General features: G+C 43.0%; 1 protein-coding gene across 1 annotated transcript in view; it reads right to left on the minus strand.

Moving 5' to 3' along the window:
• tbc1d8 (TBC1 domain family member 8) overlaps nucleotides 1-11,320 on the minus strand; it is a 96,368-nt gene extending 85,048 nt beyond the window's left edge. The window contains exon 1 of the mRNA XM_083638952.1: nucleotides 10,994-11,320. Coding sequence (XP_083495078.1) covers nucleotides 10,994-11,117 — 124 coding nt within the window. The 5' untranslated portion in view covers nucleotides 11,118-11,320. The remainder of the gene's footprint in view (nucleotides 1-10,993) is intronic.
• Nucleotides 11,321-16,844: the final 5,524 nt, after the last annotated feature.

The raw sequence follows: 16,844 nt of genomic DNA on the forward strand, positions 1-16,844 counted from the left end.
CTTTCTGTGTCTCTTCTCATGTTAGTATCTGGAGAAGGTCTTTCTGTGTCTCTTCTCATGTTAGTATCTGGAGAAGGTCTTTCTGTGTCTCTTCTCATGTCAGTATCTGGAGAAGGTCTTTCTGTGTCTCTTCTCATGTTAGTATCTGGAGAAGGTCTTTCTGTGTCTCTTCTCATGTCAGTATCTGGAGAAGGTCTTTCTGTGTCTCTTCTCATGTTAGTATCTGGAGAAGGTCTTTCTGTGACTCTTCTCATGTTAGTATCTGGAGAAGGTCTTTCTGTGTCTCTTCTCATGTCAGTATCTGGAGAAGGTCTGTATGTGACTCTTCTCATGTCAGTATCTGGAGAAGGTCTGTATGTGACTCTTCTCATGTTAGTATCTGGAGAAGGTCTTTCTGTGACTCTTCTCATGTTAGTATCTGGAGAAGGTCTGTATGTGACTCTTCTCATGTTAGTATCTGGAGAAGGTCTTTCTGTGACTCTTCTCATGTTAGTATCTGGAGAAGGTCTTTCTGTGTCTCTTCTCATGTTAGTATCTGGAGAAGGTCTTTCTGTGTCTCTTCTCATGTTAGTATCTGGAGAAGGTCTTTCTGTGTCTCTTCTCATGTCAGTATCTGGAGAAGGTCTTTCTGTGTCTCTTCTCATGTTAGTATCTGGAGAAGGTCTTTCTGTGACTCTTCTCATGTTAGTATCTGGAGAAGGTCTGTATGTGACTCTTCTCATGTCAGTATCTGGAGAAGGTCTTTCTGTGACTCTTCTCATGTTAGTATCTGGAGAAGGTCTTTCTGTGACTCTTCTCATGTTAGTATCTGGAGAAGGTCTTTCTGTGACTCGTCTCATGTTAGTATCTGGAGAAGGTCTTTCTGTGTCTCTTCTCATGTTAGTATCTGGAGAAGGTCTTTCTGTGTCTCTTCTCATGTTAGTATCTGGAGAAGGTCTTTCTGTGACTCGTCTCATGTTAGTATCTGGAGAAGGTCTTTCTGTGACTCTTCTCATGTTAGTATCTGGAGAAGGTCTTTCTGTGTCTCTTCTCATGTCAGTATCTGGAGAAGGTCTTTCTGTGACTCGTCTCATGTCAGTATCTGGATAAGGTCTTTCTGTGTCTCTTCTCATTTCAGTATCTGGAGAAGGTCTTTCTGTGACTCTTCTCATGTCAGTATCTAGAGAAGGTCTTTCTGTGACTCTTCTCATGTCAGTATCTGGAGAAGGTATTTCTGTGACTCTTCTCACGTCAGTATCTAGAGAAGGTCTTTCTGTGACTCGTCTCATGTCAGTATCTGGAGAAGGTCTTTCTGTGTCTCTTCTCATGTCAGTATCTGGAGAAGGTCTTTCTGTGACTCTTCTCATGTCAGTATCTGGAGAAGGTCTTTCTGTGACTCTTCTCATGTTAGTATCTGGAGAAGGTCTTTCTGTGACTCGTCTCATGTCAGTATCTGGAGAGATCTGAGCCATAAAAAGAGACCAGCCCTTCTGTCTGGCTTCCTCTGGCAGCACGGCGGCCAAGCCAAGGTGAAGGCTGTTTAATGAGTTCAAGTGAAACGACGTGACGACAGGACTTGAGCTTTGACCTCTCTAGCTGTGGGAACAGCACTGACAAACACAATGTAAGACCTGGCCAGGAAGTTCCTACTATTCTGTTTTGTTATGAGATGAGAGCGGACGGGAAGCAAGGAACAACAAAACAAGATGACTCTGTGACTCTTCCGCCTGCTGTGTAAGACATAAGAAGACACAATGTATACTCATTCAAAGCAACTAGTTGACCTGCAACTCATTCAAAGCAACACATTGACCTGCAACTCATTCAAAGCAACTAGTTGACCTGCAACTCATTCAAAGCAACTAGTTGACCTGCAACTCATTCAAAGCAACACATTGACCTGCAACTCATTCAAAGCAACTAGTTGACCTGCAACTCATTCAAAGCAACTAGTTGACCTGCAACTCATTCAAAGCAACTAGTTGACCTGCAACTCATTCAAAGCAGCTTGTTGAATTATAACTCAAAGCAATAGGAAGCAGGCAGACAAGCTGAAGCATTTGTATACGGAGACAGAACCCATTCTCCAGGATGAAAATCCATGACTCGGAAATGTCATCATCATCAAAAACAAATAAAACAGAAAGCAAAATAAAATCTTAAACAACACCACCTATCATATTTGGTGGTACACTGAGTTTATATGGTGACCTTATAGTATGTTGTGGTATTTTTGCTTAATCTATAGAATCAGTACAATATTCCTGGAGGACATTATAGTTTGGCTGTGATATTTGCATAGTATCCTTCTAAAATGAAGTATAGTAGGCTATAGCATTATACAGTTAAATGAAGTATAGTAGGCTATAGCATTATACAGTTAAATGAAGTATAGTAGGCTATAGCATTATACAGTTAAATGAAGTATAGTAGGCTATAGCATTATACAGTTAAATGAAGTATAGTAGGCTATAGCATTATACAGTTAAATGAAGTATAGTAGGCTATAGCATTATACAGTTAAATGAAGTATAGTAGGCTATAGCATTATACAGTTAAATGAAGTATAGTAGGCTATAGCATTATACAGTTAAATGAAGTATAGTAGGCTATAGCATTATACAGTTAAATGAAGTATAGTAGGCTATAGCATTATACAGGGAAGAAAATAGTCTGACAGAATAGAACAGTCGAGTGTAGAGAAGTGGAGAAGACACAGAATAAAGCAGTTAATCTGCCTGTGTTGTTGTTCCATGTGCTGTCCTGTGTTCTGTTTAGGGCTGCAATAGCCCCATAACGTGATGCTGCTACTGTACTCCGAGATATTCTCGTACAGCAGTCAGCGTCACACAGCGTTCGAATCCGCAATAGGTGGAAAACGCTGTTAACACCTTAAGTGCCATAGCCGAAATAATTCGTCTTACATAATCCAACGCTTAAGTGCCAGAGCCGAGTTTACTCGTCTTACATAAACATTTTTTTTTTTTTGACGGTGGTACATCAATCAACAACTTTTACATCTTCGAGATCACTATTGGAGCAAGATAATGTGTATAATCTATTTTACCGACCCACTAAGTGTTGACAGTGCTCCCCCAGACGACCGAAATCAAAGAAAAAACTGCCGCGGGACCAAGCCGTTCAAGGAAATGCCGTGGCGATTTTACAGTAATCCACACTTGTCTTGCCTGAGAGCGGCCGCGCACCGGCAGCAGCACACAGAGAGCGGAGAGCGATTTGCAAAATAGATCATAGGTGAAACACACTTTGAAACACCTCAGAAAGGCCAGAATCAACATCTGCCCATCGCCCACGCATTCCCCGGCCCATCTTGACTCGCACAAGGAGCGTCTGCACGCAGGCAAGCAGGCAGGCAGGCACACAGGCAGGCAGCAGCAAAAGCGCTTCTGACACGCCCGCTGTACAGCCAGGAGGAAGGAGGAGAAGACACACGGAGGGAGGAGTTTGAATGAGAGGGGTGTTTCCTGTTGTTATGGAGGAAATTACTGTTCAAAACTATTGTTTAGAATGTCTGACGGTCTTACTGATGCCAAAAATGAATGGTTAAAGTGACTGTTTCACAAAAAGCCATTTATCTCTGAATAAATTTCCAGACGCTGAAACCATGCTGTACTCAACGGCTAATATCTACATAACTACTAACTCTGCAAACTAACTCTTTTAGACAGAGAAAGCACACATTCTATTAGTTATTTTTAGATGATTGGTGTTCATGAATTCTTAACAGAAAAGAATCCTCGGCTGTTTCTAAAATGAGCCAGAATCGTCAAAAACACCCCTGGCACAACTTACCTACAGGAATGAAAACATGGCTGGCATTCAATGTGTTAAAAAAGCTCTCCTACCCGTATCCGACCTCCGATTGCAGATCCGAAGATATTATAGTCCGCCTAGTGAAGCCAGTAATTTAGCCGGCGCTGTTAAAATGATACTGCTTGCGTGAAAGAACCGTTTAGAAGCAGTCTTTGCACAGCCTGTGCCGTATTGAGGACAAGAGAAGCTTCCTAGTGCCGACAGGAACCTCGGGAGTTTGAGTATTTCATGACATGTTTTGCTCTCTTCTCATGTCAGTATCTGGAGATGGTCTTTCTGTGACTCTTCTCATGTCAGTATCTGGAGATGGTCTTTCTGTGACTCTTCTCATGTCAGTATCTAGAGATGGTCTTTCTGTGACTCGTCTCATGTTAGTATCTGGAGAAGGTCTGTATGTGACTCTTCTCATGTCAGTATCTAGAGAAGGTCTTTCTGTGACTCTTCTCATGTCAGTATCTGGATAAGGTCTTTCTGTGTCTCTTCTCATGTCAGTATCTGGAGAAGGTCTGTATGTGACTCTTCTCATGTCAGTATCTAGAGATGGTCTTTCTGTGTCTCTTCTCATGTCAGTATCTGGAGAAGGTCTTTCTGTGTCTCTTCTCATGTCAGTATCTGGAGAAGGTCTTTCTGTGTCTCTTCTCATGTCAGTATCTGGAGAAGGTCTTTCTGTGACTCGTCTCATGTCAGTATCTAGAGAAGGTCTTTCTGTGACTCTTCTCATGTCAGTATCTAGAGATGGTCTTTCTGTGACTCTTCTCATGTCAGTATCTAGAGATGGTCTTTCTGTGACTCTTCTCATGTTAGTATCTGGATAAGGTCTTTCTGTGACTCTTCTCATGTCAGTATCTAGAGATGGTCTTTCTGTGTCTCTTCTCATGTCAGTATCTAGAGATGGTCTTTCTGTGTCTCTTCTCATGTCAGTATCTAGAGAAGGTCTTTCTGTGTCTCTTCTCATGTCAGTATCTAGAGAAGGTCTTTCTGTGTCTCTTCTCATGTCAGTATCTAGAGAAGGTCTTTCTGTGTCTCTTCTCATGTCAGTATCTGGAGATGGTCTTTCTGTGTCTCTTCTCATGTCAGTAGTATCTGGATAAGGTCTTTCTGTGTCTCTTCTCATGTCAGTATCTAGAGATGGTCTTTCTGTGACTCTTCTCATGTCAGTATCTAGAGATGGTCTTTCTGTGTCTCTTCTCATGTCAGTATCTAGAGATGGTCTTTCTGTGTCTCTTCTCATGTCAGTATCTAGAGATGGTCTTTCTGTGACTCTTCTCATGTCAGTATCTAGAGAAGGTCTTTCTGTGTCTCTTCTCATGTCAGTATCTAGAGATGGTCTTTCTGTGTCTCTTCTCATGTCAGTATCTAGAGATGGTCTTTCTGTGTCTCTTCTTATGTCAGTATCTAGAGAAGGTCTTTCTGTGTCTCTTCTCATGTCAGTATCTAGAGAAGGTCTTTCTGTGTCTCTTCTCATGTCAGTATCTGGAGATGGTCTTTCTGTGTCTCTTCTCATGTCAGTAGTATCTGGATAAGGTCTTTCTGTGTCTCTTCTCATGTCAGTATCTAGAGAAGGTCTTTCTGTGACTCTTCTCATGTCAGTATCTAGAGATGGTCTTTCTGTGTCTCTTCTCATGTCAGTATCTAGAGAAGGTCTTTCTGTGTCTCTTCTCATGTCAGTAGTATCTGGAGATGGTCTTTCTGTGTCTCTTCTCATGTCAGTATCTGGAGAAGGTCTTTCTGTGTCTCTTCTCATGTCAGTATCTGGAGAAGGTCTGTATGTGTCTCTTCTCATGTCAGTATCTGGAGAAGGTCTTTCTGTGACTCGTCTCATGTTAGTATCTGGAGAAGGTCTTTCTGTGACTCTTCTCATGTTAGTATCTAGAGAAGGTCTTTCTGTGACTCATCTCATGTTAGTATCTAGAGAAGGTCTTTCTGTGACTCGTCTCATGTTAGTATCTGGAGAAGGTCTTTCTGTGACTCATCTCATGTTAGTATCTGGAGAAGGTCTTTCTGTGACTCGTCTCATGTTAGTATCTGGAGAAGGTCTTTCTGTGACTCTTCTCATGTTAGTATCTGGAGAAGGTCTTTCTGTGTCTCTTCTCATGTTAGTATCTGGAGAAGGTCTTTCTGTGTCTCTTCTCATGTCAGTATCTGGAGAAGGTCTTTCTGTGTCTCTTCTCATGTTAGTATCTGGAGAAGGTCTTTCTGTGACTCTTCTCATGTTAGTATCTGGAGAAGGTCTTTCTGTGACTCTTCTCATGTCAGTATCTGGAGAAGGTCTTTCTGTGACTCTTCTCATGTTAGTATCTGGAGAAGGTCTTTCTGTGTCTCTTCTCATGTTAGTATCTGGAGAAGGTCTTTCTGTGTCTCTTCTCATGTTAGTATCTGGAGAAGGTCTTTCTGTGTCTCTTCTCATGTCAGTATCTGGAGAAGGTCTTTCTGTGTCTCTTCTCATGTTAGTATCTGGAGAAGGTCTTTCTGTGTCTCTTCTCATGTCAGTATCTGGAGAAGGTCTTTCTGTGTCTCTTCTCATGTTAGTATCTGGAGAAGGTCTTTCTGTGACTCTTCTCATGTTAGTATCTGGAGAAGGTCTTTCTGTGTCTCTTCTCATGTCAGTATCTGGAGAAGGTCTGTATGTGACTCTTCTCATGTCAGTATCTGGAGAAGGTCTGTATGTGACTCTTCTCATGTTAGTATCTGGAGAAGGTCTTTCTGTGACTCTTCTCATGTTAGTATCTGGAGAAGGTCTGTATGTGACTCTTCTCATGTTAGTATCTGGAGAAGGTCTTTCTGTGACTCTTCTCATGTTAGTATCTGGAGAAGGTCTTTCTGTGTCTCTTCTCATGTTAGTATCTGGAGAAGGTCTTTCTGTGTCTCTTCTCATGTTAGTATCTGGAGAAGGTCTTTCTGTGTCTCTTCTCATGTCAGTATCTGGAGAAGGTCTTTCTGTGTCTCTTCTCATGTTAGTATCTGGAGAAGGTCTTTCTGTGACTCTTCTCATGTTAGTATCTGGAGAAGGTCTGTATGTGACTCTTCTCATGTCAGTATCTGGAGAAGGTCTTTCTGTGACTCTTCTCATGTTAGTATCTGGAGAAGGTCTTTCTGTGACTCTTCTCATGTTAGTATCTGGAGAAGGTCTTTCTGTGACTCGTCTCATGTTAGTATCTGGAGAAGGTCTTTCTGTGTCTCTTCTCATGTTAGTATCTGGAGAAGGTCTTTCTGTGTCTCTTCTCATGTTAGTATCTGGAGAAGGTCTTTCTGTGACTCGTCTCATGTTAGTATCTGGAGAAGGTCTTTCTGTGACTCTTCTCATGTTAGTATCTGGAGAAGGTCTTTCTGTGTCTCTTCTCATGTCAGTATCTGGAGAAGGTCTTTCTGTGACTCGTCTCATGTCAGTATCTGGATAAGGTCTTTCTGTGTCTCTTCTCATTTCAGTATCTGGAGAAGGTCTTTCTGTGACTCTTCTCATGTCAGTATCTAGAGAAGGTCTTTCTGTGACTCTTCTCATGTCAGTATCTGGAGAAGGTATTTCTGTGACTCTTCTCACGTCAGTATCTAGAGAAGGTCTTTCTGTGACTCGTCTCATGTCAGTATCTGGAGAAGGTCTTTCTGTGTCTCTTCTCATGTCAGTATCTGGAGAAGGTCTTTCTGTGACTCTTCTCATGTCAGTATCTGGAGAAGGTCTTTCTGTGACTCTTCTCATGTTAGTATCTGGAGAAGGTCTTTCTGTGACTCGTCTCATGTCAGTATCTGGAGAGATCTGAGCCATAAAAAGAGACCAGCCCTTCTGTCTGGCTTCCTCTGGCAGCACGGCGGCCAAGCCAAGGTGAAGGCTGTTTAATGAGTTCAAGTGAAACGACGTGACGACAGGACTTGAGCTTTGACCTCTCTAGCTGTGGGAACAGCACTGACAAACACAATGTAAGACCTGGCCAGGAAGTTCCTACTATTCTGTTTTGTTATGAGATGAGAGCGGACGGGAAGCAAGGAACAACAAAACAAGATGACTCTGTGACTCTTCCGCCTGCTGTGTAAGACATAAGAAGACACAATGTATACTCATTCAAAGCAACTAGTTGACCTGCAACTCATTCAAAGCAACACATTGACCTGCAACTCATTCAAAGCAACTAGTTGACCTGCAACTCATTCAAAGCAACTAGTTGACCTGCAACTCATTCAAAGCAACACATTGACCTGCAACTCATTCAAAGCAACTAGTTGACCTGCAACTCATTCAAAGCAACTAGTTGACCTGCAACTCATTCAAAGCAACTAGTTGACCTGCAACTCATTCAAAGCAGCTTGTTGAATTATAACTCAAAGCAATAGGAAGCAGGCAGACAAGCTGAAGCATTTGTATACGGAGACAGAACCCATTCTCCAGGATGAAAATCCATGACTCGGAAATGTCATCATCATCAAAAACAAATAAAACAGAAAGCAAAATAAAATCTTAAACAACACCACCTATCATATTTGGTGGTACACTGAGTTTATATGGTGACCTTATAGTATGTTGTGGTATTTTTGCTTAATCTATAGAATCAGTACAATATTCCTGGAGGACATTATAGTTTGGCTGTGATATTTGCATAGTATCCTTCTAAAATGAAGTATAGTAGGCTATAGCATTATACAGTTAAATGAAGTATAGTAGGCTATAGCATTATACAGTTAAATGAAGTATAGTAGGCTATAGCATTATACAGTTAAATGAAGTATAGTAGGCTATAGCATTATACAGTTAAATGAAGTATAGTAGGCTATAGCATTATACAGTTAAATGAAGTATAGTAGGCTATAGCATTATACAGTTAAATGAAGTATAGTAGGCTATAGCATTATACAGTTAAATGAAGTATAGTAGGCTATAGCATTATACAGTTAAATGAAGTATAGTAGGCTATAGCATTATACAGTTAAATGAAGTATAGTAGGCTATAGCATTATACAGGGAAGAAAATAGTCTGACAGAATAGAACAGTCGAGTGTAGAGAAGTGGAGAAGACACAGAATAAAGCAGTTAATCTGCCTGTGTTGTTGTTCCATGTGCTGTCCTGTGTTCTGTTTAGGGCTGCAATAGCCCCATAACGTGATGCTGCTACTGTACTCCGAGATATTCTCGTACAGCAGTCAGCGTCACACAGCGTTCGAATCCGCAATAGGTGGAAAACGCTGTTAACACCTTAAGTGCCATAGCCGAAATAATTCGTCTTACATAATCCAACGCTTAAGTGCCAGAGCCGAGTTTACTCGTCTTACATAAACATTTTTTTTTTTTTGACGGTGGTACATCAATCAACAACTTTTACATCTTCGAGATCACTATTGGAGCAAGATAATGTGTATAATCTATTTTACCGACCCACTAAGTGTTGACAGTGCTCCCCCAGACGACCGAAATCAAAGAAAAAACTGCCGCGGGACCAAGCCGTTCAAGGAAATGCCGTGGCGATTTTACAGTAATCCACACTTGTCTTGCCTGAGAGCGGCCGCGCACCGGCAGCAGCACACAGAGAGCGGAGAGCGATTTGCAAAATAGATCATAGGTGAAACACACTTTGAAACACCTCAGAAAGGCCAGAATCAACATCTGCCCATCGCCCACGCATTCCCCGGCCCATCTTGACTCGCACAAGGAGCGTCTGCACGCAGGCAAGCAGGCAGGCAGGCACACAGGCAGGCAGCAGCAAAAGCGCTTCTGACACGCCCGCTGTACAGCCAGGAGGAAGGAGGAGAAGACACACGGAGGGAGGAGTTTGAATGAGAGGGGTGTTTCCTGTTGTTATGGAGGAAATTACTGTTCAAAACTATTGTTTAGAATGTCTGACGGTCTTACTGATGCCAAAAATGAATGGTTAAAGTGACTGTTTCACAAAAAGCCATTTATCTCTGAATAAATTTCCAGACGCTGAAACCATGCTGTACTCAACGGCTAATATCTACATAACTACTAACTCTGCAAACTAACTCTTTTAGACAGAGAAAGCACACATTCTATTAGTTATTTTTAGATGATTGGTGTTCATGAATTCTTAACAGAAAAGAATCCTCGGCTGTTTCTAAAATGAGCCAGAATCGTCAAAAACACCCCTGGCACAACTTACCTACAGGAATGAAAACATGGCTGGCATTCAATGTGTTAAAAAAGCTCTCCTACCCGTATCCGACCTCCGATTGCAGATCCGAAGATATTATAGTCCGCCTAGTGAAGCCAGTAATTTAGCCGGCGCTGTTAAAATGATACTGCTTGCGTGAAAGAACCGTTTAGAAGCAGTCTTTGCACAGCCTGTGCCGTATTGAGGACAAGAGAAGCTTCCTAGTGCCGACAGGAACCTCGGGAGTTTGAGTATTTCATGACATGTTTTGCTTCCCAGGTGCGCTGGATTTGCGTTGATCACTGACAGCCACCGTCTCCGTGTGACTGCATCATGTGTTGTTTGCTCGCTGCGTGCAAGCGGTGCACCATGATAGTGAGATCAAACACACCCTGCTGTAAATTCAGCGCAGGCTGTGCAAAGACTGCTTCTAAACGGCTGTTTCACGCAAGCAGTATCATTTTAACAGCGCCGGCTAAATTACTGGCTTCACTAGGCGGACTATCATATCTTCAGATCTGCAATCGGAGGTCGGATACGGGTAGAAGAGCTTTTTTAACAGCGTTTTCCACCTATTGAGGATTCGAACGCTGTGTGACGCCGACTGCTGTACAAGAATATCTCGGAGTACAGTAGCAGCGTCACGTTTATGGGACTAGGGCTGCAACTAATAATTATTTTCATTATCGCTTAATTTGCCAATTATTATTTTCTTGGCTAATTGATTAGTTGTTTGGTCTATAAAATGTCACAAAATGGTGACAAATGACCATCACGTTCCCCCCCAAAAGCCTAAGATGACATCCTCGAATGTCTTCTTTTGTTCTGACCCAAAAATGCACAACCCAAAGAGACTGTAGAAGCTGCAGGACAAGAGAGTTTGACTTTCTTTTCTTTTATATCAAGATTTTAGTCTAAATCTAAATCTTCATTTACAAGGAGTTAACACAATCATATTGTAGTTTATCTGTTATAGCCTACTACTAACATACAGACAACGTTAGTCATGCAGTTCTGGACAAAAGCATATCTGACAGGGACAAAATCTCAATGGTGACTGTCTGTCCCTGGGGGGGGTCGAGGTGTACCTGTGATCCTGCCCGCCTCTCCATGCCCTCTCCTCCGCTGCAGCAGGAAGAAGTCGTTGGACCTCTCAGTCACCCACAGCTTCAGCGCGTTCTTCACCAGCACCTCCTCCGGAGTCAACCACATGGCTCCCGCAACAGCTGTCTGTCTGTCTGTCTGTCTGTCTGTCTGTCTGTCTGTCTGTCTGTCTGTCTGTCTGTGGACGGAACCAACTTTCTCCTGCCTACCTGTCTGTCTGTCTGTCTGTCTGTCTGTCTGTCTGTCTGTCTGTCTGTCTGTCTGTGGACGGAACCAACTTTCTCCTGCCTACCTGTCTGTCTGTATATCTGCCTGCCTGTCTGTCTGTCTGTCTGTCTGTCTGTCTGCCTGTCTGCCTGTCTATCTGTCTGTGTTACAGCTGCGGGTTAAGGTTAGGGTTATGGGCTGTCTCCATGCCCTGCTGCCTGCCAGCCTCGCCAGGCTCAGCCGCTCCTCTCCTCTCACGCCCGATCTGCACCAGCTGTACACACCAGCACCACAGATCGTCTATTGGAGAAGATGAATCACTACCGAGTTTCAAATGTGCCTTTCCGGTCTGCAAAAGTGGGCGTACAAAACAAAGGGGGGGGGGGGGGGGGGAAGACGCACTTGGGAATAATAATAATAATAATAATAATAATAATAATAATAATAATAATAATAATAATAATAATAATAATAATAATAATAATAATAATAAGATGATGATTTATTATTATGATTATTATTATTTTTACGTTATTGTAGGGCCTAAAGACATAGCCTACAATGTAGGCTATGTCTGTCCTTCGTGGATCTTGAGAACTATACGTCTGATCGACTGGGGGGTGCGCTCGCTTAGGGTCTAAGCACACTCCCCAGGTTTGAAGTTATTTAATTTTTTTCCCGCATTGCACTCCGTCAGGACATAGTGAGTGCGCCGTCAGGACAGAGTGCAGTGCGGGGGAGGGGGGGGAATGAAACAAATGCGCCTATGGGGGAGCTACAGCGATATTTTACATTTTCATTGTGACATCATCTGTGATGTCATAAAGGGGGGAGAGGAACGGGCACTGCACTACGGGCACTCCATCAATGGGGGGATGAGGAGTGGAGCATGATGTGTAAATGGAGGGAAGGGGAATGGGTCCACGTGACCTCTATGTACTATCAGTCTTCAGTCAAACAGCCCTAGTTCACACAGGAGTCCGAATGTAGCAGAGCTGAAGCTTGAGGCAGGCGCAAGCTGAACTGACGCCTCACCGTTCACACAAGAAGCCTTCTCTTTTCCTCTCAGCGCATCCTCGGCACGCCTTGAACCTGCCCACAACTCCCATTGACTTCATGCCTGTCAGCTTCAAGCTTCATGCATCTTGGAAAATAGGACTGCTTGGAAAATAGGACTGAATCCTGAACGATCGCTTGAGCAAGGCGTGAGCGTGGCTTCGGCGTGGCTTCAGCGTGACACGCGCGCGGATGATATGAACGGCCTCGCCCTTACTGTACATTCATGTACCAAACAGCATTTTTATGAGGCATGTCACTCGAGCAATTGTGATGTCATCGGTGATGATGTTGGTGATGATTGTGATGTCATCAGTGGTTGGTGATGATGATGATGATGATTGTGATGTCATCGGTGATGATGTTGGTGATGATTGTGATGTCATCAGTGGTTGGTGATGATGATGATGATGATTGTGATGTCATCGGTGATGATGTTGGTGATGATGATGATGTGATGATGATCTGGAGAGGGTCCTGTCCTCTTACCACCGGTGTCCCCCAGGGCTCAGTCCTGGGCCCCTTACTTTTCCTTCTCTATATCAGATCTCTTGCCTATGTGATCTCTTCTCATGGCTTTTCTTATCACTGCTATGCTGATGACACCCAGCTTTTCCTTTCCTTCCCCCCCTCCGACACTCAAATCGAGGCTCGTATCTCTGCATGCCTCAAAGACATTGGCGACTGGATGTCTGCCCACCACCTCAAGCTCAACCTTGGTAAGACAGAGCTACTCTTCCTCCCAGGAAAAGACTGCCTTCTCGCAGATCTCTCCATCTCCATTGACAACACCACTGTACTTCCCTCCCAAACAGTTAAGAACCTTGGGGTGATCCTTGACAACCAGCTGTCTTGCTCTGCCAACATAGCTGCTACAGCACGCTCCTGTAGGTTCTCTCTCTACAACATCCGCAAAATCCGTCCCTTTCTCACAAGAGAAGCGACTCAACTCCTGGTCCAGTCTCTTGTCTCCTCCCGCCTGGACTACTGCAACGTGCTCCTGGCCGGCCTACCTGCCACCGACATCCGACCGCTTCAGCTCATTCAGAACGCTGCAGCCCGTCTGGTATTCAACCAACCCAAATTCGCTCACGTCACTCCCCTCTTCCAGGAGCTCTACTGGCTTCCCATCTCGGCCCGCATCAAATTCAAGACACTGGTACTGGCCTACAGGGCAGTGCACCAGTCAGCTCCCCTGTACCTGCAATCCATGGTCAGGTTCCAAACCTCTCAGCGCTCCCTTCGCTCCTCCACCAGTGCAGGTCGCCTCGCCCCTCCTTCGCTACGGGGGCTCAAAAGTCGCTCATCCCGATCTCGACTCTTCTCGTCCCTGGCACCTCAATGGTGGAACGAGCTTCCACCTTCGGTCAGGACAGCTGAATCACTGCCGATCTTTCGGAAAAGACTAAAGACACACCTTTTCAGGCTCCATCTGGGCCCTTCTTGATCTAACTTCGTTCTCTCTCTTTCCTCATTAAAAAAAATAAAATAAAAAAAATAAAAAAATAACCTAAACTTGTACCACTGTTCCTTCAGAAGTTGTAGTTGTCATAGACTGTGCTCCATAGTTGATTGCTCTATTGCTGACAAAAAATGTGTTATTGTAAGTCGCTTTGGATAAAAGCGTCTGCCAAATGACGTAATGTAATGTACTGTAATGTCATCGGTGATGTCATCAGTGATAATGTCATCGGTGATGTCATCAGTGATGATGTCATCAGTGAGTGATGTCAACAGTGATGTCCCTAGAGCAATTGTGAGTGACATCATCCGTGACCTGCATAGCCTACTTTTTCTTTGTTTCTTTCTATATTTGACAGGGAACCACCGTTTTGTTTGACATTTACGTTGAGATTGTAGGTTTGCAGAAATGAAATGTAGAATACCAACATTTTATTGCAGACACTTAAAATGCCGACACTATTCTGGCGATTGGATTGAAAATGTAGGCTATGTAGGCAACTTTCAGGGAATCAAAACGAGAAGCAGTTAATGTAGACCTGAGCAAAGTGAGCCTACATTTAAATAAACACAAAGACAACGGGAAGATTTTGACATTTAGAGTAAAAATAGCGTGAGCTGAGGATTGTGGCTCCTGCATGTAGAGACAGAGTGAGACCTCTTAATTGTATTCATCCTCTCTGACAGAAACCAAAGCTGTGTAGCTTTTCACTTCCGCATTTCTCCAACTTTTCCTTCAGTTCCGGGAGAGAGCCACTGGCCCTTCTGTGATTGGCTGCTCTCCTGCTACTGTTTTGGGGAAGTTCCATGGGAAGTTCATTACCATACAAAGGCCTTTTTTCTATCAGCTCAGTCCATTCATCTTTATTCAAATCCAAAGGCAAAAAATAGACTTTAAAGGCTGACTTGAAATGAACTTTCATAGCCGTCTTTTTAATTCAGAACAGAGAATGACATAATGAGAAATTAATTGCAGGAGAAGACAGGTCATCATAAATTACAATTGTTACTCTACATGTTGAGTTGATGCACGTTTCCAGAGCCGTTTGCAGTGGGTGCAGCTGTGCGACTCTCTCTGCCCAGGCTGAGAGCGGCTGCTCGCTCTACATGACAATAACTGAATGAATATGAATGAAACCTTTATACCGAGGAATCAGCGTGACGTCACAACAACAAATCACCACAGCGAAACACCCGGAACCGCGGCAGTTAACTAGTATGAGTTGTGCCAAACAAACGTTAATATCTCAAAACTATACATGACATCGCTTATATTATTTTGACATTCTGAGTGAGTGAGGGCAGAAGTAGCTCAAGAGTTTGATGTATAATGTATGCAGGTTTATTTAGCCTATATCAATATTTCATGGGACCCTTTTGGATATTATTTCACCTTGTAATACTTTTTTCTTGTCCTATTTTTTTTTTATTTCTCTATCCTCTTTCTTTGTATTCATTTTATGTCAAGCACTTTGGATTGCGGCTGTCTATGAAATACAAATTACGAATTACAAGTGTCATTTTAGAAAGCTCTAGGACTGTAACGTGTAACGTTCAACTCTTCACACTTTGAATAGCATTCCTGAGCATGGATTTTCAGTCTGCAAAACGACACCCTGTGTAGTAGTAGCCTAAAAGCAAAATGTTTGTGTCAGAAGTGGGATTCGAACCCACGCCTCCATTCGGAGACCAGAAACCCCATTACACTGGAAGGTCTGAACCTTGAGTCTGGCGCCTTAGACCGCTCGGCCATCCTGACAACTGGATGCTGCTGGTCGCTGGAACCCTTTTTCACTATCACAACCGGGGCCCTACCGCTTTTGACGTCACATTCTGAGTGGCGGAAAAGAAACGTATTTCTATTGCTTTTGTCTTGTGGGAGTATTCACATGTGAATGAGCTGATGTCCAAGAACAAAGCGCACAAAGTCAATAAAGGCAAGTTCTTACTAAATTAATATCAGTGAGTAAAATATAGCATTTTAGGTAGGCTATGAATCCGAGAATGTAGCTGTTAAATAAGCAGTCAATATAGATTTCGGACTTCTTCAGTCGAGGAGAATGATTGCTCTCTTTTGGAAGAATATGCAAATACTCTCTGTGAGCTTGTGGTTGAAGGAGGTTGCACATTGCTTTAGAGACGGACATAAATGATATTGATGGAGGAAAAAAATATGTAATCAAAAATATGGAAACAGATTTATTTTTAGACTTTGCTTTGAGTGTTTTTTGTTTTGTTTTTCTTTCTTTTAAGTTTGTTTCATATTGATTAAATATTTTTTTTACCCCTTTGTATGTCAAACCTTGACACTGGTATGTGCATTTTCGCATATTTTACATGTTTATGTGTGTGTGTGTGTGTGTGTGTGTGTGTGTGTGCGTGCGCGCGCGCATGTGCGTGCGCGTGCGTGCGTGTAACATTAAAATTGAAGAATTATAGTATTGTAAGAAAAAAAACAGTAGGCTATAGGAAAGCAAAAGTCATTTGTTAAATTGACGTTATTTCATTTGCAACCTCTCCTGGTGTAAAAAGGTTTGTGTCAGAAGTGGGATTCGAACCCACGCCTCCATTCGGAGACCAGAATCCCCAGCATACTGGAAGGTTTTACCTTGAGTCTGGCGCCTTAGACCACTCGGCCATCCTGACAACAAGTGTGTGTGGGGAAAACGGGTCTATATATAGATAAACTATCATAATCATTTATACAATGTATTTCTCAATTTGAAGTCTAGCCTCCATTTGGACTGAACTCATTAGAGACTGAGCTCCGCTTTAGCATTAGCTAACAGAGGTGGTGAGGAAGAAGAGAGAAACATAACGTTACTGTGGCGGCCAGGCTCACCGCCCACATTGTTTATGTCGGTGGATCGTATCACTCGGAAGCGTGTGTGTGTCAATACTGATGCACTTATTTGTTGAACATGTAAGGATACGTAGTTAGACAAATAAAGGACTTAATGCGTGTGGCAGTGAATTCATGAACATAACCAGCAGGGGGCGCTGCTTCACCTTCCCATGGTCGAGCCACGTCACGTGACTCTCCCGACCCGCCCACTTTACTACTGCATAACAACACACAGAAACACCAGTCATTCTTATGAAACGTGTTAC

This window comes from Poromitra crassiceps (assembly GCF_964638095.1).
Source record: "Poromitra crassiceps genome assembly, chromosome: 6".
NCBI classification, from domain to species: Eukaryota; Metazoa; Chordata; class Actinopteri; order Beryciformes; family Melamphaidae; genus Poromitra; species Poromitra crassiceps.